The sequence below is a fragment of the Diceros bicornis genome, chromosome 38, assembly GCF_020826845.1.
Source record: "Diceros bicornis minor isolate mBicDic1 chromosome 38, mDicBic1.mat.cur, whole genome shotgun sequence".
NCBI lineage: Eukaryota > Metazoa > Chordata > Mammalia > Perissodactyla > Rhinocerotidae > Diceros > Diceros bicornis.
The window spans coordinates 16,460,230-16,484,780 of NC_080777.1; the positions used below are offsets into that span (position 1 = coordinate 16,460,230).

A 24,551-nucleotide genomic window follows, 5' to 3' on the forward strand; every position below is an offset into this window, starting at 1 on the left:
TAGAATTCAGGCATTGGCCTTACAGTTACTTCTTTTAATTTTTCCTGGAGACTTTTGGCATTTGTGGGCCCTAAGTCTACCTCTGACTTTTTTACTTTTGCATCTGTTTTCTTTGATTTGCCTGAAATCTATTTACTGCCAATATTTAAAACTGAAACTTGTTGAGGATTCTTCACTTTTTTGTTATATGTGTAGAGGTCAGATCTGACTCACTAGTGATCATGTGACTTATGCTGAGCAACATCGTTGCTTTTGATCTCAGTGTTTTCCAGCAGCTCCCTCTGTCTAGAGCAGTCTTTTAATTACTTCATATAGCATATAAATTTCTTGTATTTCCTTTTGCCGTTAGATATAGTCTTGCCTTTATCAGTTCACATCGTCTGCTACCCTGACTCCAGTAATTATTCAACCCCTCTGGGGTCTTCAATGAGTGGATCTAAACAACTTTCCACTGTCCCTCACTCCCTTGATGTGTTCTGTCTCTTCTTACTCAGCCTAAGTTTCATGGTCAAATATTCTAATCACTTCCTTGTGCACACTTGAACTCTCCTGCCTTTTTCTCACTTGCTGTGTTACCTGGACAATAACACAGTTAATATACCCAATAAGGATGACTTGTCTCACCTTAAATTTATGACCATAAACCTTGTATGTGCCTCTATTATGCTGCTCTACAGTCATTCCATATTTCCCTCATCTGTTCACTTTCCTTCTCTATGACAACTATGTACACATGTCATTCTCTCCTTAAACTTACTCCTTATCTTGACTCTCAGCTGATGATATTATCACTACATCACTCTGAAAATTAAAACAAATCATAAAAGAACTTGTGTAGCTTCCCACTGCTATATTTATCCACCTCTGTAGTATAATCTAGATCTTACCAAAGTTATTTCCCAGTGTTTTTTCCCATTTACTCCTATACTGTAAAATTTTCTCATATTAATGGAATATTTTTATTGACATAGAAATGTGTTGTTATTCTTCCTTAAAAAAAATTACTTGACCCCATCTCCTCCACCAGCCACTCGTTCATTTCTTGGTTTCTCTTTTTAAGCAAAACTCCCCCAAAGTATCCTCAGCAATTGCTGCCTTTTTTTATTTTTGGTGAGGAAAATTGGCCCTGGGCTAACATCTGTTGCTAGTCTTCCTCTTTTTGCTTGAGGAAGATTGTCCGTGCCAATCTTCCTCTATTTTGTATGTGGGACACTGCCATAGCATGGCTTGATGAGCAGTGTGTAGATCCAGACCTGGGGTCTGAACCTGCGAACCCCAGACCACTGAAGTGGAGTGCACAAACTTAACCACTACGCCACTGGGCTGGCCTCAGCACTCTCTGTCTTTAATTCCTCTTTTCCAGGTCTACCAAATACACTCAGGCTTTAGTTCACCACTACATTTAAACTACACTTGTCAAATCTCTACTGACCTTCACATCATAAATCTAATAGTTAATTTCAAGTTCTTATCTTATTGAACCCATAAACATCGTTTAGCAGAGTTGAGATCATTCCTTCCTTGACATACTTTCTTCACTCGGCGTCTTCAAAATCTATTTAAATAATTTTAAAGATCCTTAAAGATCCCCCTCTCCTATTCTGTATTTACATTTATCATTCCCGTGTGTGTTTTTTATACTTTTATTATAAGGTTGAACCATATAAAATTGCCATTTTTATAGATTAAAAATGGCCAAATATTAACTATTTCAAATGGTTCAACCTAATATATACGTACCTATCCTAACATATATGTAACTATCCTTAAAGAATGTATGTTATTAACTTCACATTGTTAAAATTTAAATAAGTGGCTTCTTAGTGTATTTCCAACTTGGCTTTTTCATAAAAATTGTTTTTGAGAATTATTTATTTTGAGATCTGGTTCATTCATGTTAGCTGCTCTATTAGTATCCATTTTATGAAAAGCATGCATTATTTATTTGTTCTCATGTTAGGAGTTAGGTTGTTTTCTCATTTTATAATTTATAAAATTGTGTAATCAACATATTGTAAGTTTCTCCTTGTACACCTTTGTTTTACTTCTCCTTTCCGATCTGGAAACCTTTTCTTTCTCTTCCTTGATTGCCCTCGCTAGTACCTCCAGAACGATGTTGAATAGAAGTGGCAAAAGTGGACATTGGTGTCTTGTTCCAGATCATATAGGAAAAGCATTTCTTCTTTCACCATTAATCATGATGTTAGCTGTGGATTTTTATAAATGCCCTTAATCAGATGAGGAAATTCACTTCTTTCACAGTTGAGTGTTTTTATAATGAAAGAGTGTTGGAATTTGGCAAATAATTTTTCTGGATCTATGGAGATGATCATTTGTTTTTTGTCCTTTATTGTATCAATATTATGCATTATTTGATTTTCACATGTTGAACCAGCCCTGCATCACTGGAATAAATCCCACTTGCTTATGATGTATAATCGTTTAGTTATGGTGTTGGATTCCATTTACTAGTAATCTGTCGAAGATTTTTGCATCTGTATTTATAAGACAAATTGATCTGTAACTTTCTATTCTTGTGATGTGTTTACTGGTTTTGGTATCAGGGTAAGATGACTTCATAGAATGAGTTGGGAAGTGTTCTTCTTCTTCTATTTTTTGGAAGAGCTTGTGAAGGATTGGTGCTATTCCTTCTTTAAATGTTTAGAAGAATTCACCAGTGAAGGCGTGTGGTCTAGGATTTTCTTTGTGGAAATTTTTTTTATTACTGATTTAGTCTCCTTACTTATTATATCTCTATTCAGATTGTCTGTTTCTTCTTGAGTCAGTTTCAGTAGTTTGTGTCTTTCTAGAAATTTGTCCATTGTATCTAGGTTATTTAATTGTTGACATACAGTTGTTAATAGAATTCCCTTATAATCTTTTCATGTCTGTAATGTCAGTTGTAATGTCCCCTCTTTCATTCCTGATTTTATTGATTTAAGTCTTCTCTCCTGTTTTTTCTTGGTCAGTCTAGTAAAAGGTTTATCAAATTTGTTGGCCATTTCAAAGAACCAAGTTTTGATTTTGTTACTTGTCCCTATTGTTTTATATTCTATATTTCATTTGTCTCCACTCTAATCTTTATAATTTCCTTCTTTCTGCTTTCTTTGTACTGAGTTTCCTCTTCTTTTTCTAATTTCTTAAGGTAGAAGGTTAGGTTATTGATTTGATATCTTTCTTCTTTAATGTAGGTGTTTATATCTTTAAATTTCTCTTTCATCACTGCTTTACCTGAAACTCATAAAGTGTGATATGCTGTGTATTCATTTTCATTTCTCTCAAAGGACTTTCCAGTTTTCTTGTGATATCTTCTTTAACCCATTGAATATTTGGAGTGTGTCTGGTTATAGTTTATGCGGTATATATATTTTTTTATATCCTTTAACTTTTAACCTATTTGTTTCTTTGAGTTTGTGTTTTGTAGAAAGGATATCCTTGGATCATATTTGTGGTTTTGATTTTTTCATTGTGCCAAAATCTTTTTTATTGGGGTGTTTAAGCCATTTACATTTAATATAATTACTGATACAGTATTTGTGCCTATATAGTTTTGTTTCCCTCTCTCTTTTTATTGTCATATAAATTATGTTATTAGATGCCCAACAACACAGATGTATAATTATTGCTTTATGCAGTTGTCTTTTAAATCAAGAGAAAAAAAGAATTACAAATAAAAATATATTTATACTCTCTTTTATATTTACTATTTACCTATGTAGTTACCTTTAAAGGTGCTCTTTATTTCTTCATGTGCATTAGAGTTACTGTCTAGTGTCCTTTCATTTCAGCCTAAAGGCTTACTTTAATACATCTTATAAAGCAGGTCTAGTAGCCATATATTCTCTCAGTTTTTGTTTATCTGGGAATGTCTTAATTTTTCCTTCATATTTGAAGGATAATTTTACTGGAATTTTTGGTTGACAGTCTTTATTTCTTTCGGTGCTTTAAATATGTGATCCCACTGCCTTCTGGCCTCCATGGTTTCTGATGAAATATCTATTCATAACCTTTTTGAAGATCCCTTATATGAGATGAGTGATTTCTCTCTTGCTGCTTTTATGATTTTCTCTTTGTCTTTCATCAGTTTTATTATGATATATCTAGGTGTGGATTTCTTTGAATTTATCCTTCTTGGAGTTCATTGAGCTTCTTGAATGTGTAGATTAATGGTTTTCATCCAATTTGGGAAGGTTTTAGTGATTATTTTTTTAGATATTATTTCTGCTCCTTTCTATCTCTCTTCTCCTGAGATTCCTATTATGCTCATATTAGTACACTTGATGATGTCCCACAGGTCTCTGAGGTTCTGTTCATTTTTCTGCATTTTTTTTTTCTTTTTATACCTCAGACTAGATAATCTCAGTTGACCTACCTTCAAGTTTAATGATTCTTTTTTCTTTTCATTTGTATTTGTCGATAAGCTCCTCTAGTGAATTTTTCATTTTTATAATTTTTGTCTCTTTACTCATATTTTCTATTTGCTGAGACATCATTCTCATGCTTTCCTTTAGTTCTTTAGATGTGGTTTCCTTTAGTTGTTTGAACAGTTGATTTAGATTCTTTGTCCAGTAAGTTTAGTACATGGTCTTACAATTGGCCCAGTTTCTATGGCTGCTTTTCCTGCCAACTGTGTATTGACCATACTTTCTTGTTTCTTTGAATGTGTCATTATTTTTGGTTGAAAACTGGACATTTTAAATAATATAGTGTTGCAAATCTGGAAGTCAGAGTCTTCACCTTCCCAGGGTTTGTTGTTGTTGCTGTTTGTTGTTGCTGCTGTTTGTTGTTGTTGTTGCTGTTTGTTGTTGTTGTTGCTGTTTGCTTGTTTAGTGACTTTCTTGAATAAATTATGTAAAATCTATATTTTTGGCATATGTGGTCACTGAAATCACTGTTCAGTTAGCTTAGTGCTCAGCTAATGATTGAACAGAGAATTTCTTAAATTCCTAGAACCAATAAGTTTTTCAGTCTTTTCTGAGGTCTCTGTATGTGTGTTACAGCATGCCTTCAACACTCAGCCAGGCAGATTAGCACTCCTCTTTGGTCACTACTTCCTGCTGTGCAGAGCCGCAAGGTCAAGCAAAGGTGAGAGCTTAGGTTCTTCTCAGGTATCTCTTGGGAATTCACATGTCCCTGGACATACACATAGCCCTTTGCATGTGCATGGCCTTCTAGATTCCCAGGAATATGTCAGAGCTTTGCAAAGCCCCCTGTGAATATGTCATGCCTCAGCTTTTCCTTTAAACATTTTTGGTTTTTTTGTTTTCCCCAACTGTTATTGCTGCCTTAGGCAACTGCAATGTTAAACAGTTGCCACTAATTGTTTTCAACACATATCCTCAGAGAAAGCCTGTTTCCAATGGACAAGCTCTGAGTCAATTCAAGCTTTACTGATAGGGTTTTCTAGGGTACTGTCAGACAGATTAAATAATGACAATTTTCTGAGGATGGGGCTTTGAAAGAGCTCCAATCCCATTCTGATTCCTCCAGGGGATGCTGCTTTTCATTGTGAATGAGGAATGTTCATTTTCAAGGTTACCACTGAGTAGCAGAAAGGAGGATGGGAATAGGGAAAGTTAAAATGCCATAAACCTTTTTAAAAATAAACACTCTCTGGATTGTTGCAAATCTTTGGTTAATTTCCAGAGATCCAGGAAAGTTGATTTGACACTCTTTGCTAGTGTTCTCATTGTTTTTATGGCAGAGAGAATTTTTCATTGTTCTTACTCTGCCATTCCTGATGACATCCTGTCATTTCTTTCATCATTGTCTTGCAATTTTACCTACAGACACTGTCATCCTTTGTTATATTTATAAGTAATATTTCATGTTTTGGGCTGATATGAGTGATACTTAAAAAAATTTATTTTCCAGTGTTATGTTGCTAGTATATAGAAATTGAATTGATTTTTATATATTGAAATTATATCATATCAAATTGCTAAATTCACTTATTACTTCTAGTAGCTTTTGTGTAGAATCACTGTGATTTTCTAAGTAGACAATCATGTTATCCATGAATAAAGGCAATTTTATTTCTTTCTTTCCAAATGATGTGACATTTATTTATTTAGCCTTATTTCAAACCTGTTTTTACCCTGATGTATATATTAGATTATTTACTCACAGTTTTTCCGTTTAACTAATTTTGCTGTGCCACCAGTTGTAACGAGGATGTACTGCTTCTTTTCAGTTATCACCTACTTATTTTCTGAATAGACAACAATGAGGTCTTTCTGGTATGAGTCATGTCTATTTCCTTGATCAAGTTATATAATTTAGACCTATCTTTGACATATGAATATTTTTTCAAAGAATAATCTCTTTATGAAACATTTATTCCAATGAATATCTCTTGTTAAAAAATTGACAACTAGCAAAGGAAGTAAAATTCACCCTTATGACTATGTCCTTGAAATATTTTATGATACTGTCCCCTGAAATCAAAATCATAATTCTCTTGTTTGGAAGGGATTATTTACATTAACTCCAGGTCTGTAGAGAACTTTTTCTAACTTTTTTTTTTTTGGAAATTCCTTCAACTATGAGTTGTATAGTAGAGGATGTGATTGTTCTATGTTCAGACTTCAAAATTTAAAACTAAAATAGTTTTTAAAGGACATAAAACCCAGCCCCTTTATTTTATAGATAATAAAATAGATTTCATTATCCCTATGCATCAGAGCTTACTTTTAACTATTATTAAAATATAGAAAGTGAATTCTAATTTATCAGCATTGAAATGTACACTTCTACTTCTACACCCTGGTCTTACTACCATCATCTTTCACTTGGATGACTATAATAGCCTAAGTGGTCTCACTGCTTCTACCCTTGTGCTCACACATTCTATTCTTAACGCTTTTGAATAAACCTAAGATCATGTCACTCCTCTACTCTAAACCCTCCAGTAACTTTCTATTTCACTCAGAATAAAAACCAAAGTCCTTACAATAGGCTACAGGCTTTTAACAATTTGAAACTTATCCCCCCAGCCAGTTACTTGTCTGACCTAATCTTCCAATAGCCTCCCCTCTCTTATCCTGCTCCAGGATGCTAGCTCCTTGCAGTTCCTCTAACACACCAAGCATACTTCCTTAGGGGTCCGTGCACTCATTGACCCCTGTCTGGAATATTTTGCCCCTAGATTTATGCATGATTCGTTCTCTTTCCCCTGTCAATACCACATTCTCAGTGAGACCTCTCTTGAACATACCATCCAAATTAAATTCCAGCCATGCTTTCCAAACTGCTCTAATTTTTCCTTTTTTCATAGCATTTATCATGTTCTAATATACCATATAAATTACTCATCTATTATGTTCATCTAGCTGCTTGAATGCAAGCTCCCTAAAAGCAATTTTTTTTGTCTGTTTGGGTTTTTTTTTTTTTTTGATCCCTGTTTGGATAACTGATGTATCTCTGGAACCTATGAAAGTGCCTAACAAATAATAGGCTCCCAATAAATATTTGTTGAGTGAATGAATGCACAAAAGAATGAAGCCATTCTGACAATTTAAAGCTATGATTCAAGCTTTGACAAAATTACAGTGTTCATCATTTTTGCTGTCTTTCAGTTATAGTAGGTCTTTGAAAATCACAAGTGATTATCCCTTATTTGTTATGGTATATATTTTCTGAGTGCTTTGAGATAAAACATTCCCTAGAGATTCTATGTAAAACTTTTTATACAATTTTTTATACAGAGAAAACAAATTGGATAACATGATATACATGTTATAACTTTTTTTTCTCTCTGATAACTCATTTTGTTAACAAAAATAAGAAATGGTGACTATATTAGTTACCTGGGCCTCCATAACAGAGTGACACAAACTGGGTGGCTTATAACAACAGAAATTTATTGTCTCACAGTTCTGTAGGCTACAAATCCAAAAATCAAGATGTCAGCAGGACCATGCTCTTTGAAACCTCTAGGGAAGGATTCTTCTTTGCCTCTTAGTTAACTTCTGGTCATAGCTGTTAATCCTTGGTGTTCCTTGGCTTATAGCTGCATCACTCCAGTCTCTGCCTCTATTGTTACATGGCCTCCTCACTGTGTGACTGTGCCTCCATGTGGAGTTTTCCTCTTCTTATAAGGACACTAGTCATGTTAGATTAGAGCCCACCCTAGCGACATCACCATAACTTGATTACACCTGCAAAGACTCTATTTCTAAGTACAGTCATGTTCATAGATACTGGGGGAGAAGACTTCAATGTATATTTTTTGAAGGGATAGAATTGAAGGGACACTCATAACAGTGTTTTTCTAATTCAGAGGGATAATTCTTGATGGCAAAGCATGCTTTGAGTATGGTGGGAACATTCTTGTTGTTCCGTTAGTTGATGCTGCCAAAAGCAGGATCAGTGTTGCTCAGCTTTTGTGTGTTCACAGCCAGCACTAATGTGAATACTCTAATTGTTTCAAATATCTTTCTTCCTTCCTTTTACTACACTCTTCTTTGACTTGTTCAAATGGCCAATACCTTGCCTCCCCTCTTTTCTCCTGGTCTATCATCTATCATCTGGTTTCACTGTCCATTTAAGTACTGTGGTACATCATGTATACTCCTCTATTACTGGAATCTTACTTTCCTATTCTTCTTGTTTGATGAACTCTGCCTGAAAACTCTCAACTCTGGATACCTCCAATCATTTGATATCTTTCTTGAGTTGTCAGCATGTTTGGGGAAGTCACTCATCTTGCAGACTCGTACCAAGGCACAATTAGAGCCTCTGATTTTAGATGGCCCTCAAAATACTTCTTGAGGATCCTTGTATTTTCCACTTGTCAACCTACTCTCTCATTTCCTATAGCAGCCGTTATAGATCTTCATTACAGATCCAAATTCCTCTCTTCCTCTCCACTTCCCATCTTCCTTTCTTTTTCATTATTAAATATTTTTTGAACAATTTACCATATGCCAGGAACTTAGCTATGAGCTAGAAATAGAACAGCAAATAAGACCAATTACTACTTTGTGTGTCTTGCCAGGGAAGTTTATTTAATATGCTTTTAGCTTAACAGGCAAGATAGAGAATTCAATAGATGTTTGCAGTACAGCTTGAGACGTGCACAGTGCTATAGGAGCTTATAGGATCCTGTTGGACCATAGAAAGTTTCCCACAGGAAATATTTCAAAGCTGAGAAATTAAGGGCTGGGGTGGGGCAGAAACATCTGAAGCAGAGGCAAAATCATACACAAAACCTTAGGGCTGAGAGAGCTTCATAGTTGTGGGGTGTTACAAATTCAGTCTGTAGAGCTGGAAGATGGGGTATGAAGGATGCTAGAGGGGAAAGGGCTGGGTATGGATGGGGATAAGTGAAGTTGAAGAAATAAACAGGAGGCAGATCCAGCTTCCTTCCTTCTAGGAAAACAACATTACCTCTTACCTCAGAAAGAAAATTCATACCATGAGGAGTGCTTTTCCTCGGTTTGTCTTCCCTACTCCCCAGTCAAAAGCACATAAGCACTCAATGACTTAACTGTATTCATACTGGTTCTTCCATTTTTCCTCCTGTCTCCAAGAAAAGTCTGTTCTTCCTTATACCATTCCCTACTTTGCTTAGCTTTAGATCCTGGATCCAGGTCAATTTACCTAGTTGCTTGGGACACCAATTTGCCCAATGAACACTTGGCCATGTTTTCTCATTTCTTTTAACTAATTATAAATTTTAAATCAATTTGTGTTGGAAATCTTCTAAAGATTTCTGTAAACTTTTAATAGAGCGTTTTTTTGTTTTATCTTCAGAACACTACTTTAAGTAATAATTAGTTCGCACTTGCTTTAGTTGTCTGTTTCTGGGCAGATAAGGTAGAGAAACTCTCATTACAGGAAGGTCAGAGCTGGTGGCTGCCTGGGGCATCTTCTTCCTGTGGGCCTCAGGTTGTGAAGCATGTGGAAGACTGAGACCAAAGGGAAGAGGGAGGGCCTGTAGATATATTTTTTCTTAGAATATATCAATCGAAAATATTTATACTTAACGAAGAAATATTCAAATGTAAAATATTCTTATTTCTTAAATATCTTTTGATATAAATATAAAAAACAACGATAATATAAATATATATACACACACTTGCACACAGACACATACTCTTTTATGCCCCTAAGTCTTACCCTCCTTTGCTCATTCATCACCCGCTTTTGAGATCAACATCTCAGACTATTGGGGGCGCTGGTTCTCCTCTGCCTCTTTTATGCATCAGGCATATCCTCACTCTTCCGCAGTTTCTTCCAAGGCATCACTGAGGAGCTGCAGCAAAGATAGTTCAAACATTCTTTAAAACTCTTTTATCTTCCACATCTGAGTGAAATCGTACGGTATTTGACTTTCTTCATCTGACTTATTTCACTTAGTATGGTACCCTCAAGGTCCATCCATGTTGTTGCAAATGGTGAGATTTTGTCTTTTTTTGTGGCTGAGTAGTATTCCATTGTATATACATATCGCATCTTCTTTATTCATTTATCTGTTGATGGGCACTTAGGTTGCTTCCAAGTCTTGGCTATTGTGAATAACGCTGCAATGAACATAGGGGAGTATATATCTTTTTGAATTACTGTTCTTATGTTCTTTGGATAAATACCCAGAAGTGGAATAGCTGGATCGTATGGTATTTCTATTTTTAATATTTTTTTGAGGAAGATCAGCTCTGAGCTAACATCCGTGCTGATCTTCCTCCACTTTATGTGGGACGCCGCCACAGCATGGCCTGACAAACGGTGTGTCGGTGCATGCCAGGGATCCGAACCCGGGCTGCCAGCAGCAGAGCACACGTGCACTTGATTGCTACACCACAGGGCCGGCCCCCTATTTTTAATTTTTTGAGATGTCTCCATACTGTTTTCCGCAGTGGCTGCACCAGTTTACATCCCTGGCAGCAGTGTATGAGGGTTTTTGTTTTTCTCCACATCCTCTCCAACACTTGTTATTTCTTGTTTTTCTTTTTTTTTTGCTGAGGAACATTCACCCTGAGCTAACATCTGTGGCAGTCTTCCTCTATTTTGTATGTGGGTTGCCACCATAGCATGGCAGTTGACAAGTGGTGTAGGTCCGTGCCTGGGAACTGAACCCAGGCGCCAAAACAGAGTGTGCCAAACTTAACCACTAGGCCACAGGGTGGCCCCTCTTGTCTTTTTAATAATAGCCATTCTGATGGGTGTGAGATGATATCTCATTGTAGTTTTATTTGCATTTCCCTAATAATTAGTGATGTTAAACATAAACAAACCAACAAAAAAATAAACACATAGATACAGAGAACAGATCAGTGGTTACCAGAGGGCAAGGGGGCAGGGGTAGGGCAAAAGAGGTAAAGGGGCACATGTGTACAGTGATGGATGGCAACTAGACTTTTGGTGGTGAACGTGATGAAGTCTATACATGAAATATAATGATGTACACCTGAAATTTATATAATGTTATAAACAGATGTGACCTCAATAAAAAAAAAACTGTATTATCAAGACAAAATGAAAATGGAATAGTTAAAAAACAAACATATTTGAGGAAATGGTCATTTGGTGAACTGGTCATTGCTCTAAATTTAGTTTTTTTTTAAAATCCACTTAATCATTTAATTGGCATCATACATTAGATTGCATCCTCTCTGATGTCCCCATGATCCAAAGTCTAGCTGGAATTTTGCCATTTTTATAAAGTTTTTCTCATTATCAAAAACATAACAAAAAACTTAGAGGTGGTAGTTTTCTTATTTTTGTCTTTTCCCTCTCTCTTGGGCTTATCTGTTATTACATCCTAAATAAATATTTGCTCACTGAATTTATAAAATAGTATTGTGTACTTTAAGGTTGATATCTACCTTAAAAGATCATCATTCAATGTGATTTTGAACTTGGCTTACCTTAGAAGAATTCTCACCAGGTGATGGAATTTTGAGACTGAACTAGCATGCCATTGATGTATGTGAATAACTCAGAACTCATGGGTCAGACATTTTCAACTTATCCTCATTTATTGGAGATTTTGTACACCAGGCATTAATCTAAGTTTGAAGAAGACTCAAACAGATGCTCTGGAGCTTGGAGATAGAACAAGTAGGATGAGAAGATCGGGAATCTTTCTCTTGGCAATGCAATTGGAAGCAGATGACAATCAAATTTAGGGCTGATGAGATGATAGATTTACGTGTTTATAGACAAGAGAGAATTTGACTTGGGGAGGGGACTTCTGGAGAGAGATTACAAGTTGGGTCAGTAAATAGGCTGGCCAAAACATTCACTCTGACAAGTCCTGCAATATCTGTGGAGATAATTTGATTATTATTGTTATTCATGTGGAATTGACAAAATACATATTAATCTGTAAGAATTTGAAAGGGCTATGTTATAAACATGAAAAGTTTTATAGCTTTAAAGGAATTTCACTTGAATATTTGTCAGCCATTGTTTGGTAAACTGAGACTTCTCATTTTATTGTCTATATGTGTATTTTGCAGGTTTAGAGCAATTTGTTGGAAGAATGCAAGATTTTCGATTATACCAAGTGGCACTTACAAACAGGTAAGCAGATGTGGTACTGTAAAGCCCAAAAAGTGGAAGGATAAATGCTGAATTCACTTAAATAAGAGTAGCATGAAGATTATTGCATTTTTCATCTTTACAGTGTTTGGCAAACATCACCTACTTAATGTTTACAGTGCTTGTTTTGGCTTAGTCTATGGTTGTTATTCACTAGTGTTACTCTATTGGGTAACTCCTCATAATATGTAACAGATCAAATTCTTTACACAGGATTTCTTGTAAGAAAACTAGATTTTTGAACAAGTTGCATTATAGAATTTGGGATACATTTGTTTAAACGTTCTATATGAAGTAGTTTCTGATACTTAAGAAGCTGCTATCTGCCTTTTAAAATTGCTTTTTGAATTTATAAGTACTAGAGAATGTAGAACAATGAAAATGATTAATTATTTTGATATATGAGAAAGTCTGAAGAGACTGGGCTATTAGACTTGGAGACAAGATGAATGAGTAATTTGAAGTATTGTTATTATTTTTCTATTTCCAGTGAACAAATAATTATGTAGAATTTGACTAGCTTTAATGAAGTACTTCTTCATTTTAAAATAGGTGGGAAATCTTTCTCAGGCGTTCTTAAAGACATACAGATTTCCATTCTGTTCAGAAAAGTTCAAGTGAAATTTTGCTTAAGATGTCTTCTGAATTTCTTTCCCAAGTTATGATTTGATGATATGATAGTATATTGTTGTACAGATGAGTTTATCTTATTTACTTCTACCAAAAATCAAAAAGAATAATCTTTAGGGCCAGCCCCAGTGGCCTGGTGGTTAAGTTTGGCATGCTCCGCTTCAGCGGCCCAGGTTGGGTTTACGGGCATGGACCTACAACACTTGTCTGTTAATGGCCATGCTGTGGTAGCAGCTCATATACAAAAAGAGGAAGATTGGCAGGGTATGTTAGCTCAGGGTGAATCTTCCTCAGCAAAAACCAAACCAAACCAAACCAAACCAAACAAAAAAAAGAATAATGTTTATTCATATTTCTTCGAGGGAGATATAGACTAGTATGGTGAATTTCCAAATGACCAGACTAGCTCTTGTAAATTTGAGAAGCATTGCTCTTGAGGGGCTACTATGGTCAGTGGTGTGTCCATTAACCACATAAACATTCTTTTTATTAGTCTGTAGAATCAAGAGATGCCTGAATAAACAATGCTGTAACATGGAACACATTATTGGGGAGATTTACTGCCACCAGCCTCACTATCTTTTAAATCACCTTTCTCAAAAATTCCTAAGAGCAGTGTTGCAGTAATTTTGGAGAAATAAAGTGTTTCTTGGGGGCAAAGATTTCACTGGATAGTCACTTTTGGACTGACATCAATTGAAAACCTAATATCAATTGAAAAATATCAATGAGATTTAAAGCAGAAGGTGTGACTTCATATGATAGAGTGAATGGAAGAGCTGTCTGTCTCCACCATTGCCCCACTGGGGTCTGGCCTGGTATCTGTAGTTAGACCTGGGTTACTGATATTTGGCCTACTTGAAATGTCTGAAAAGATATTATGTGGAAGAATGCCTATAAATAGAATGACTAATTCTGATCTAGAATAGATATATTGCCCTTAATGGAAAAATTAAATATATCTGCCTGGAGTTGGCATTCTTCTTTGACTTTTGGCAGCTGGTATATGCAGCATTTTAGGGTGCCAGTACTGATGAGTCACAGGAAACCATTGACAAATGATCTTGGCCTCAGTCCCTTCACCTAAAACAGCAGCAGATCAAATACTTGTTTCCTTACTTCTTTTTCATGGATGAACTGGAGACCCGATCTAAAACTCTCACTATTTTCACTATATTATTGTTGGCTCTCAGTGGTAAGTCAGTTTAACAACCTAAGTGAATGTTACCTTTATTTTTTATCACAAATAGGTATAGTAAAATATTAAGATGTTTAAATAAATATCTTGATAATCAGACAAGGTCTTGTGCATGCTTCTTGTTGTTAAATGTTAACACTTAAGAATTTACTGTTTTTGGTATTCATTTTTATGAGAATGAGTATGTTTATTTGGCCAGGAATTAGTTTGATTATATGATCTGTTTAGAAAATTATTAAAATTAAATAGATACTAGAAAACATTAAAATAGTGATATTCATTTGTGGTAAATCTTAGACGTTCTACCATTGTTGAGTTATTTGTCCTTACAGTCTGCCTCTTGACTCCCGCAGAGAGATTCTGGAAGTTTTTTCTGGAGATCTGCTCAGATTGCATGTTCAGTCACCTTGCCGCTGCCCCAGCAGCCACCCTCGGGTTCATCCTTTGGAACAGCGGTACTGCATTCCTAATGATGCAGAAGACACAACCGATAATAGAGTGTTACGACTTAATCCTGAAGCCCATCCTCTTTCTTTTGTCAATGATAACAATATTGGTACTTCGTGGATTTCGCATGTGTTTACAAACATTGCCCAGCTTAATCAAGGAGTGACTATTTCAATAGATTTGGAAAATGGACAGTATCAGGTAATTTGAAACAATGGGATGTGTATTAGCTTCCTGTGGCTGCTGTAACAACTTGCCACAAATTTAATGGCTTAAAAGAACAGAAATTTATTCTCTCACAGTTATGAAGATCAGAAGTACGAAATCAAGATATTGGTAGGGCCATGCTCCCTCCAAAGGCTCTAGGGGAGAATTCTTCCTTGTCTCTTCTGGGTTCTGGTGGCTCCATGGGTTATTTGGCTCATGGCAGCATAACACCAATCTCTGCCTGCATTTTCCTTCTTCCTTGTTTCTGTGTGTGTGTCAACTCTTCTCCCTCTTGCTCTAATGAGGACCACCCTATATCAAGGATGATCTCATCTTGAGATCTTTAACTTAATTACGTCTGCAAAGACCCTATTTCAAATAAGGTCACATTCACAGTTACCAGGGTGGGGGAGTTAGTACTTGGACATATCTATTTGGGGACACAATTCAACCTACTACAAGGTGGAAACTGAATTATGCAATTGAATATTACCTCACTAAAGTAGTGTGTTATAATGTGCGAAATAAAAAGATCTAAAAGAAGACATGCAGGGCCTAATTTTTTAGAGATTTGTATCAAAATCATATGAAATATTGAAACATTATTTTTTATATTAAGTAAAACAAATTAATAAAAACTGAGATGCTTTTTCTAAATAACAACTTAAGAACATATGTAACAATTATCTCATGTTAGTAGTATCCTTTTTTCATGCCTTTATATCAAACTTAGTATTAATTTCCACTTTAATTTATAAAATCCTTGAGAAGAGAGACAGATATGCAAGTACAGAATGTGTTGCTAAGGGCCGGCCCCGTGGCTTAGCAATTAAGTGCGCGTGCTCCGCTGCTGGCGGCCCGGGTTCGGATCCCGGGCGCGCACCAACGCACCACTTCTGTGGCCATGCTGAGGCCATTTCCCACATACAGCAACTAGAAGGATGTGCAGCTATGACATACAACTATCTACTGGGGATTTGGGGGGAAAAAATAAATACATAAAATCTTTAAAAAGGCAAAGAATGTGTTGCTATAGGACTGTGAAATTTCTGGATATCTACTAACCATTTGATAATTATCCTTATGAAGGAGTAAGCCATCACAATTAAGACTGATTGACTCTAACAATTCCATGGTTCTATTTAGACTGATGGGTCAAACTTAAAACTTCAATGACAATAATTAACTTATTCATTTTCAGGTGTTTTATATTATCATTCGGTTCTTTAGTCCACAACCAACAGCAATAAGAATTCAAAGAAAGAAGAAGGACAGCCTAGATTGGGAGGATTGGCAATATTTCGCTAGAAATTGCAGTGCTTTTGGAATGAAAAACAATGGAGAGCTGGAAAATTCTGATTCTGTCAACTGTCTTCAGCTTCCCAAGTATGAACATTTTCGAAACAATTATCTTTGAAGGCACTAAGGAGTTAATTTTAATAGACTAATGGGTTAGTAATAACCTACAGGTAAACTAACTCACTAGGCTGGTAGAGACTTACCCCTACACCAACTTTCTGGAGGCGGATTCTTCTCAGACTCCTCTCAAAATTGAGTTTTAAACTATATTTAAAGTTCTCATAAAAGACTTTAAAGTGTCTCTTGCTTACAGTCTCATTTATGCTTTATAATCTGGTTTTCAGATCGTTTAGCAAGTTATCTATATTAATAGAATTTTTATTATATCCTCAAGGAAATGTTTTACTATATTTTGCTATGATAATCCTATATTGTTTGCATATGAAATGTTTGTTTTTCCAGAATGAAGAATTTAAGCTGTTACTAATATTGTGTTATGATTTCTGTTTTGTCAAAAATATGAATAGCTTTTCACGATTTCAAATTTCTTTCATCAATAGGTATACTCCATATTCCCGTGGTAATGTCACATTTAGCATCCTAACACCTGGACCAAATCATCGTCCTGGATACAATGATTTCTATAATACCCCATCTCTTCAAGAGTTCATAAAAGCCACGCAAATAAGACTTCATTTCCATGGACAGTACTATACAACCGAGACTCCTGTCAGCCTCAGACACAGATATTATGCGGTCAATGAAATCACCATTACCGGGAGGTAGGGTTCATTACCAAGGTTTCGACTGCAATGTGCACTGTGCTTTTCACTATGAATCTTGTTTTCAACAAGATTTTTGTCATACTTATTTAAAAATACATTGAATGAGATTTTAGAGCAAGCCAGATTCCAACTTCATGTGTTGAAATGGTTTCCTACTCTAAGATTTATGTGGGAGATTTGTACGTAAGACCTTTCTGTATCACATCGTTATGGAATCAATTTTCAAAGCTCTTGGGTTTAGAAGTTATGATACCCTGAGTCCAACTTAGAAATAATTTACCAAATATTTTGCTTGGTTTGTTCCGAAATATAATTTTCAAGCATTCTTGAAATCAAAGAGAAAAAGCTAGATTTGGAGTTACAACTGTAGTACCAGCTAGTTTGTAAGTACTGGGCTTGGTCTCTCTGATATCACAATTCACGATTTTATAAGGAATATTTGTTTTCCTTTAAAGGGAAAATCTAATGTGTCTTAAGTAATTTATAAATATCTGACCATAATTGAGAACATGGTTCACAGTATTTAAATAAATGCATAGCTGGAGAACTACCAGGCAGCATACTTTCTAGTGTGGAAATGGTGCTTATATAGACTATATTTAGAATTGGGTTATGCTAGAAGAATGATGCGTCCTGTAAATAAGTACGCCTTTAAAAACAGACAAGAATACCCATCTCTAAGTGTTATATGTTAAGTAATAGCATAATAAAAAAATAATACTGTTATATATTCACCATCTAGTTTTGGGAAAAAATTTGAAATCTGTGAACTTCATTCTGCAGTTTATTCTAAACTTGGTAGTCTTAACTCCGTTTTGAATAGTTTCAAGTAAATGTCTTCTCTTGGAAAATTTGCCACGTGGTTGATATAGGTGTTCACAACCAAAATAGGCTTGAAAATTGCCTTCACAATCAATGTGGTTTGGATATTGATGACACTCCTTCCAATACTTCAGGATTAATTAAAATCTTTCATGAATATCCACATGATTAAAGAGAAACTGATTTTTGTGCTGATTAACATACTCGTCTCCCTTGATGGAATCATACAAGGGATATATACACAGTCTCTTAAATACATCTGCAGTTGAGTTGGTGTTTCTCAGGAGTTGTCTGACTGCCATGTTCACAGATGCCAGTGCTATGGTCACGCTGATTACTGCGACACGACAAGCCAGCCCTATCGATGCCTCTGCTCTCCAGAAAGCTTCACCAAAGGACTTCATGTGAGTTCTCTGTTTTATGCATGGAAATCTCAGAAAGAAGGGAGGGCGGGGAAAGTTGAATACAAATTCTTTAAACTTAATTTTGGTCTAACTTCTGGGTACGAATAAAAATGAATTGATATGAACTTAAAATGTCTATTATTTCAGAAAAAAATTTTGTAGAGAAAAATAAAAGCCATCAATAAGTTGAAAATTTCATTTTTAAAAATAAACTCTATGAGTGAAATAGCAACTAAGACTAAACCCAGAGGTTTTATTTTCCCTTTCTTTTTCTTTCTTCATTTTGTCAACACTATCATATTTTATAAAACAACTTTTAAGGTGTCTGGATAGATGACACTAAAAAAAAATGAGTTTAATTCCCACATCTAAGGGGTATTATGCAAAGGTGTTTATATATAAAAAAAGAGTCTTTAGATGCAGAGAGATCTTTATATATTGGCATCAATCAAGTTTAATTCATTGCTGATATCAGTAATTTTAAGTAATTAATTTGAAAATCTATAGTAAAATGACTTAGGAGTTATGTTACTTTAGTTTGTTTAGTTCAGGGGAGGTTTCACAGTAGAGGTGGAAATTTAGCTACATCTTTAGGAATAAGAGATAAATGGAAAAAAGTTTAAGAGAGATTTGTTGATAGAAATATCCAGCACCAACATCAGTAACAGCTGATATGAAAGAGGGTACAGCAGCAGTAACAATCATACCAATAATAAAAATAAATAGTATGGAGTCTTCAGTAAATGACATTTGAGGCAATTGGCTGCCAATGTGAAAGAAAATGAAGTTAGAGCCCTACCTCCTGGCATGTACAAATATCTAGGTGGCTTAAAGGTTTAAATGTAAAAATAACTGTAAATTTATTAAAGATTAGAACAATATTTCTAAATCTAAAGCTGAGGGCCTTTATAAGCAAAACATGAAATACACATAGAAACAAAGAAACGCATCAGGAGCCATGAGGGAAATTATTGACATATTCTGTCATATGCATATTTAAAATGCTGTACAGTGTAAGGACTAACATAACCACAGTCTAATGATTGGTGATGGGCTGATAGAAAATATTTACGTCACGTTAACAGATAAAGAGTTAAGATCCCATTAAAAAGGAAAAATGCACTGTTTCTCTATTACTACTGCTCAAAACATCTCTGACAGCAGATGTGTGGGTTTTTCCACACCAAGCAATTCTCCAGTTCTCTGTGGACACCAACTGTGTCCTACGATTTAATTGAATTCTGACACTAACCTGAGTTTGCACAAACACCATGGGTTAAGAGCTCAGTCCCACAAGACAGCCCCCACTTCAGATGCCAATTATAAGTACTGGGTTCCCAGGTTAACTGCAACTCTGTCTGACTTAATTACAAATTGAGGGTTCCCATAACCCCCTCCTTGGGTTCAATAATTTGCTAGAATGGCTCACAGAACTAAAGAAAGCAGTTTAATTACTAGATTACCATTTATTATAAAAGGATGCAACTCAAGAACAGCCAAATGGAAGGGATACATAGGGCCAGGTGTGGAGGAAGCTTCTGTGCCCTCTCTGAGCATGCTACCCTTCCAGCACCTCAATGTGTTTAGCAATCTGGAAGCTCTCTGAACCTCTCTGGCTAGAGTTTTTGTGGAAGCTTCATTACAGAGGCATGATTGATTAAAGCATTGGACATTGGTGATTGAAATCAACCTCCAGCCCCTCTCCCCTCCCTGGAGATCTAGGAGTGGGGCTGAAGTTTCCAAACATCTAATCAAATGGTTAGTTCCCCTGGCAACTAGTCCTTATCCTTAAGGGGTTTCCAAAAATCACCTTATTAACATAAACTTAAGTGGAGTTGAAAGGAGCTTGTTATGAAAAACAAAAGATGCTCCTTTCACCTTTATTGCTCTGGAGTTATTTCAGGAGCTGGGGACAGAAACCAAATATTATAACAAAGATGCCCCTATCAGTCTTATCACCTAGGAAATTACAAGAGTTTTAGGAGCTGTGGGCCAGAGAACAAATATATATATCTTATTATGTCACAATTTCTAATACACAAAGAACACTTAAAAATAATAAAAATGCAGCCACCTAGTAAAAAGGAGCAAATATATGAACAAGCAATTTACAAAGAAAGAACTGATAATTTTCAATAAACACGTGAAAACTTACCCAATCTCAATTTTAATCGGGAAAGTGCATATTATTATAAAATATCTTTTTAAATATATCAAATTAATAAAAGTTTAAAGATTGATGACATTTAGGATTTGTAATAATATGAGCTTTTATAAATCATTGATGGAACTGCCAATTGGTACAGCAGTTTTGGAGGATAATTTGACCATATTTTCAGTCATGCGCTGCATAACAATGTTTTGATCAACGATGGACTGCATATAGAATGGTGGTCCCATAAGATTAGTACCATACAGCCTAAGTGGGTAGTAGGTTTACCACCTAGTTTTGTGTAAGTACACTCTATGATGTTTGCACAATGACGAAATCACCTAATGATGCATTTCTCAGAATGTATCTCCATTGTTAAGCCTTGCATGACTGTATTATACAATGAACTACGTTATGTAGTTGTCATTCTAAAAAGCAATTCTTCAATGACAAGAGTACTGAATGGTTATATTTGTGTCTTTTGTTACAGAAATATGAGATTATATGTTAGTGTATTTTAGCTTTTAAAATAGTAGCACTGTCTCATAGACTCCTGAATGACTTGTGAACTTCCCTGCCTCCTAGACCTTGCCCTGTACTTGTGTTCAGCTAGTCACTTCACTTCTCTGTGTAGTTTGTTTTAGGATATCATGGTACATCTTGCTTTTTAAAAACCATCTGTCAAGGTTTTGGTGAACTCCATTTCTGTCTTATGAGATTCTTAATCTGATCTAATTTGTTTTCGACTACAACACTAGTGTCTATATGGCAAGAATATTATCTAAAATGCAGACGCCCTCTAGCGCATTTAGAATGTAGTCCTGATGCTCAGTTTCAACTCAGAGTCTTTGATTTTTATGGCCTCCTTTCTTTCTTTCCATGTGCTCAAACTCAAACTTTCATGTTCTAGTTCAGACGTCCCTTTGAACTTACTCTCCAGATCATTGCTTTATATTGCTGACCTTTTTATTTATACATTTAGTCTTTACCACACGTTGATAATTACTTTGATTTGTGATTGCCATGAGGTTCATATATAATAACCTACGTATATAGCAGTCTATATTAAGTTGATGGTCTCTTTACTTTGACCTCTTTCTAAAAGCTCTACTCTTTTACTCCTCTCCTCCCACGTTCTATGTTTTTTGATATCATATCTAACCTCTTTTTTGTTTGTTTGTATCCATTACCCTCTTATCATGGAAATAGATAATTTTTTCCTATTTGTGGTCTTCTCTTTCCCCCTTAAATAAATCCCTTTAGCACTTCTTGTGAGACTGGTTTCTTAACGATAAACTCCTTTAATTTTTGCTTGTCTGGGAAACTCTTTCTCTCTCCTTCCATTCTGAATGATAACCTTGCCAGGTGGAGTATTCTTGGCTGTAGGTTTTTTCCTTTTAGCACTTTAAATATATCATGCCACTCGCTTCTAGGCTGTAAGGTTTCTGCTGAGATGTCATCTGATAGCCTTATGGGATTTCCTTTGTATGTAACTTATTGCCTTTCTCTTGCAGCTTTTAGGATTCTCTCTTTATCTTTAATTCTGGACATTTTAATTATGATGTGTCTTGGTGTGGGCTTCTTTGTGTTTATATTTTTCGGTGTTCTCTGTGCTTCCTGTACCTGGATGTCTGTTTCTTTCCTTAGGTTAGGAAAGTTTTCAGCTATTATTTCTTCAAATAGATTCTCTGTCCCTTTGTCTCTCTCTTCTCCTTCTGAGACACCTATAACATGGAGGTTAGTGTGCTTGATGTTGTCCCTGAGGTCCGTTAGACTGTCCTCACTCTTTTTAATTCTTTTTTCTTTTATCTGTTCAGCTTGGGTGATTTCCTCTAGTCTTTTGTCCAGCTCGCTGATCCATTCTTTTGTATCACCTACTCTGCTTTTGAGTCCTTTAGTGAATTTTTCATTTCCAATATAGTATTCTTCATTTCTGATTGGTTGTCTTTTATATTTCCCATTTCTTTGTTGATGTTCTCACTGAGTTCATCCATTCTCCCAAGATCAGTGAGCATCCTTAACACTCTTTGTTTGAACTCTCTGTCAGGTAGACTGCTCATTTCTGTTTCATTTAGTTCTTTTTCTGGTGTTTTGTCCTCTTCCATTACTTGGAATGTATTCATTTGCTGCTTTGTTTTACCTCTTTCTCTGTGCTTGTATCTATGTATTAGGTAGGTCAGCTATGTCTCCTGATCTTGGAGAGGTGACCTTATGTAAGCGATGCCTTATGAGGCCCAGCAGTGTGCTTCTCTCTCATCACCAGTTCCAAATGTTCCAGGAGTGACCCCTGTGTGGGCTACATGTGTCCTTCTGTTGTGGCAGGTTTGCTCTCCCTGTAGGTGCCCAGGGAGGCTGAACTGTCCCCTTGGCCAGCTGGTTGTAATGCTCAGCTGTGTGGGGTTGTTGTGGAGCCTTCAGTCTCTATCAGGTGTGGGGAGCCCAAGCACAGTTGGCTACAAGGTCTAATAGCACATTCCTGTTGCAGTTTTTCTGTTAAGTGAGTAGGCCCCCAGTGTGGCTGGTTGTTAGGCTCAGGGGCTTAGAATTGTTTTAGGCCTCTGGCGCATAAGGCTCTTGTCAGCTCTCTGAGGATTGCAGCTGGGTGGGGCTGGCCCCAGGCACTGGAGTACCCAATTGTTTCAAGCTTTGGAAGGTGGGGCCAATCCCCTATGTGGCTGTTTGAGAAGCACAAGTCTGTTGCAGCTGACAAATCCCACCATCCACAGGGCCACACACACCATCAACACAGTCTTGGCCCATGCATGTGCCCCGACCCCATGAAGCGGACCCAGTTGCCCCATGGCGGAGGTGCCACATACTCCACAGATGCCCCACACACTCCACCTGCTTCTCGTGCACACCCTGTGCCACAGAGGTGGACCCACTCTCCAGGCTACAGAGAATCCAGTCACCAATCAATGCAGGCCCACAAGTTGCCTCAGGGCTTGTTGTTGGGTGGGGCCAATCCCTGGCTGAGCTAGATTAAATCAGTGCTCTAGTGGGTGGGACAGACCCTGGGCTAGTAGGCCCCAGGGAGAACTCCAATGGCGTCTGCCAGTGTCTGTGTCAGCACACTCACACCAGGCCAGGACAGTGGCCACTGCCAACGTCCCAGTCCCTGGAGAGGTGTCACCTCTCACCAAGATGCACTCAGAACCTATCAGGTGAGTCTCTTTTCACCAAAGGACTGTGTACCTTTTTTTCTGGTGATTTTAGGTTGCTTTATGAGATGGGTGAATTTGTGCATGGGCCCTTTAAGAGCTGGCTTTAATTTCCTTATGTCCCAGCTTTTCTGGGGGTATTCCCTGTTGTTGTTAGTAGCCAGCAAAGCCAGATATTATGACACTTTTCTCGGTTGTGATGGGTCCAAAAAATGCTTATAGTGGCAACACTCCCCAGTTCAGGTCCCCCACTCCTCCAGGGAAGGCTATGTACCTTTGGATTGCTCCTGGCTTATCATATGATAAAAGAAAGGAAATTAGTTGAATTAACTTGATTGATTCACTCTTTATTCTGCCATAATTGCATATTTAAATTTTTGGCAATTTGATTTGCTCTTGACTTTTAAAGTTAAAGTGATATTTATTCTATTTTTCCTAGTGTCTTCTCCTTTTTATCCTTTAAGATGGACACTTCTTTCCTTGAAATGAGTTATTTCTTTCATTAATCTCATCCCTCCTCCTAAAACCCACTAATAACCCAATTAAACAGTGCTCTGGGATGAATTTAGTAGGGAAACTTGATCTGACTCTATCTAGTATATGCAAACTAAGGACTGGCTAATACTTTCATATGATATGTTGTTCTCTGAACTCCTTTTGCTTTATTTTGACTAGTTAGTTTCCACTCCATCTCTCTCTTACTCTTGATGCCCCAACCTTTTTTTTTCCCTTTTCTCTCCCTATAATTGCTCACAGTTAAGTGATTGATATTTTATGATTCTTGGATGATTTCATGCTTCCCCTTAAAAATAGAGCCATTAAATGAATCAAGGCTTGTGATTGGTCTCAGAAGTCAAATTGGGATTTTTAGATTTGGTCTCAGGTGGTGACTGCTGG

The 24,551-nt window shown here is 36.4% G+C and overlaps 1 protein-coding gene across 1 annotated transcript in view; it reads left to right on the forward strand.

Moving 5' to 3' along the window:
* The window catches only part of USH2A (usherin), a 747,185-nt gene that overhangs the window by 75,818 nt on the left and 646,816 nt on the right, over positions 1 to 24,551 (forward strand). The window contains exons 4-8 of the mRNA XM_058533703.1: positions 12,468 to 12,531; positions 14,731 to 15,025; positions 16,233 to 16,417; positions 16,891 to 17,112; positions 18,248 to 18,341. Of these exons, the coding sequence (XP_058389686.1) occupies positions 12,468 to 12,531; positions 14,731 to 15,025; positions 16,233 to 16,417; positions 16,891 to 17,112; positions 18,248 to 18,341 (860 nt within the window). The remainder of the gene's footprint in view (positions 1 to 12,467; positions 12,532 to 14,730; positions 15,026 to 16,232; positions 16,418 to 16,890; positions 17,113 to 18,247; positions 18,342 to 24,551) is intronic.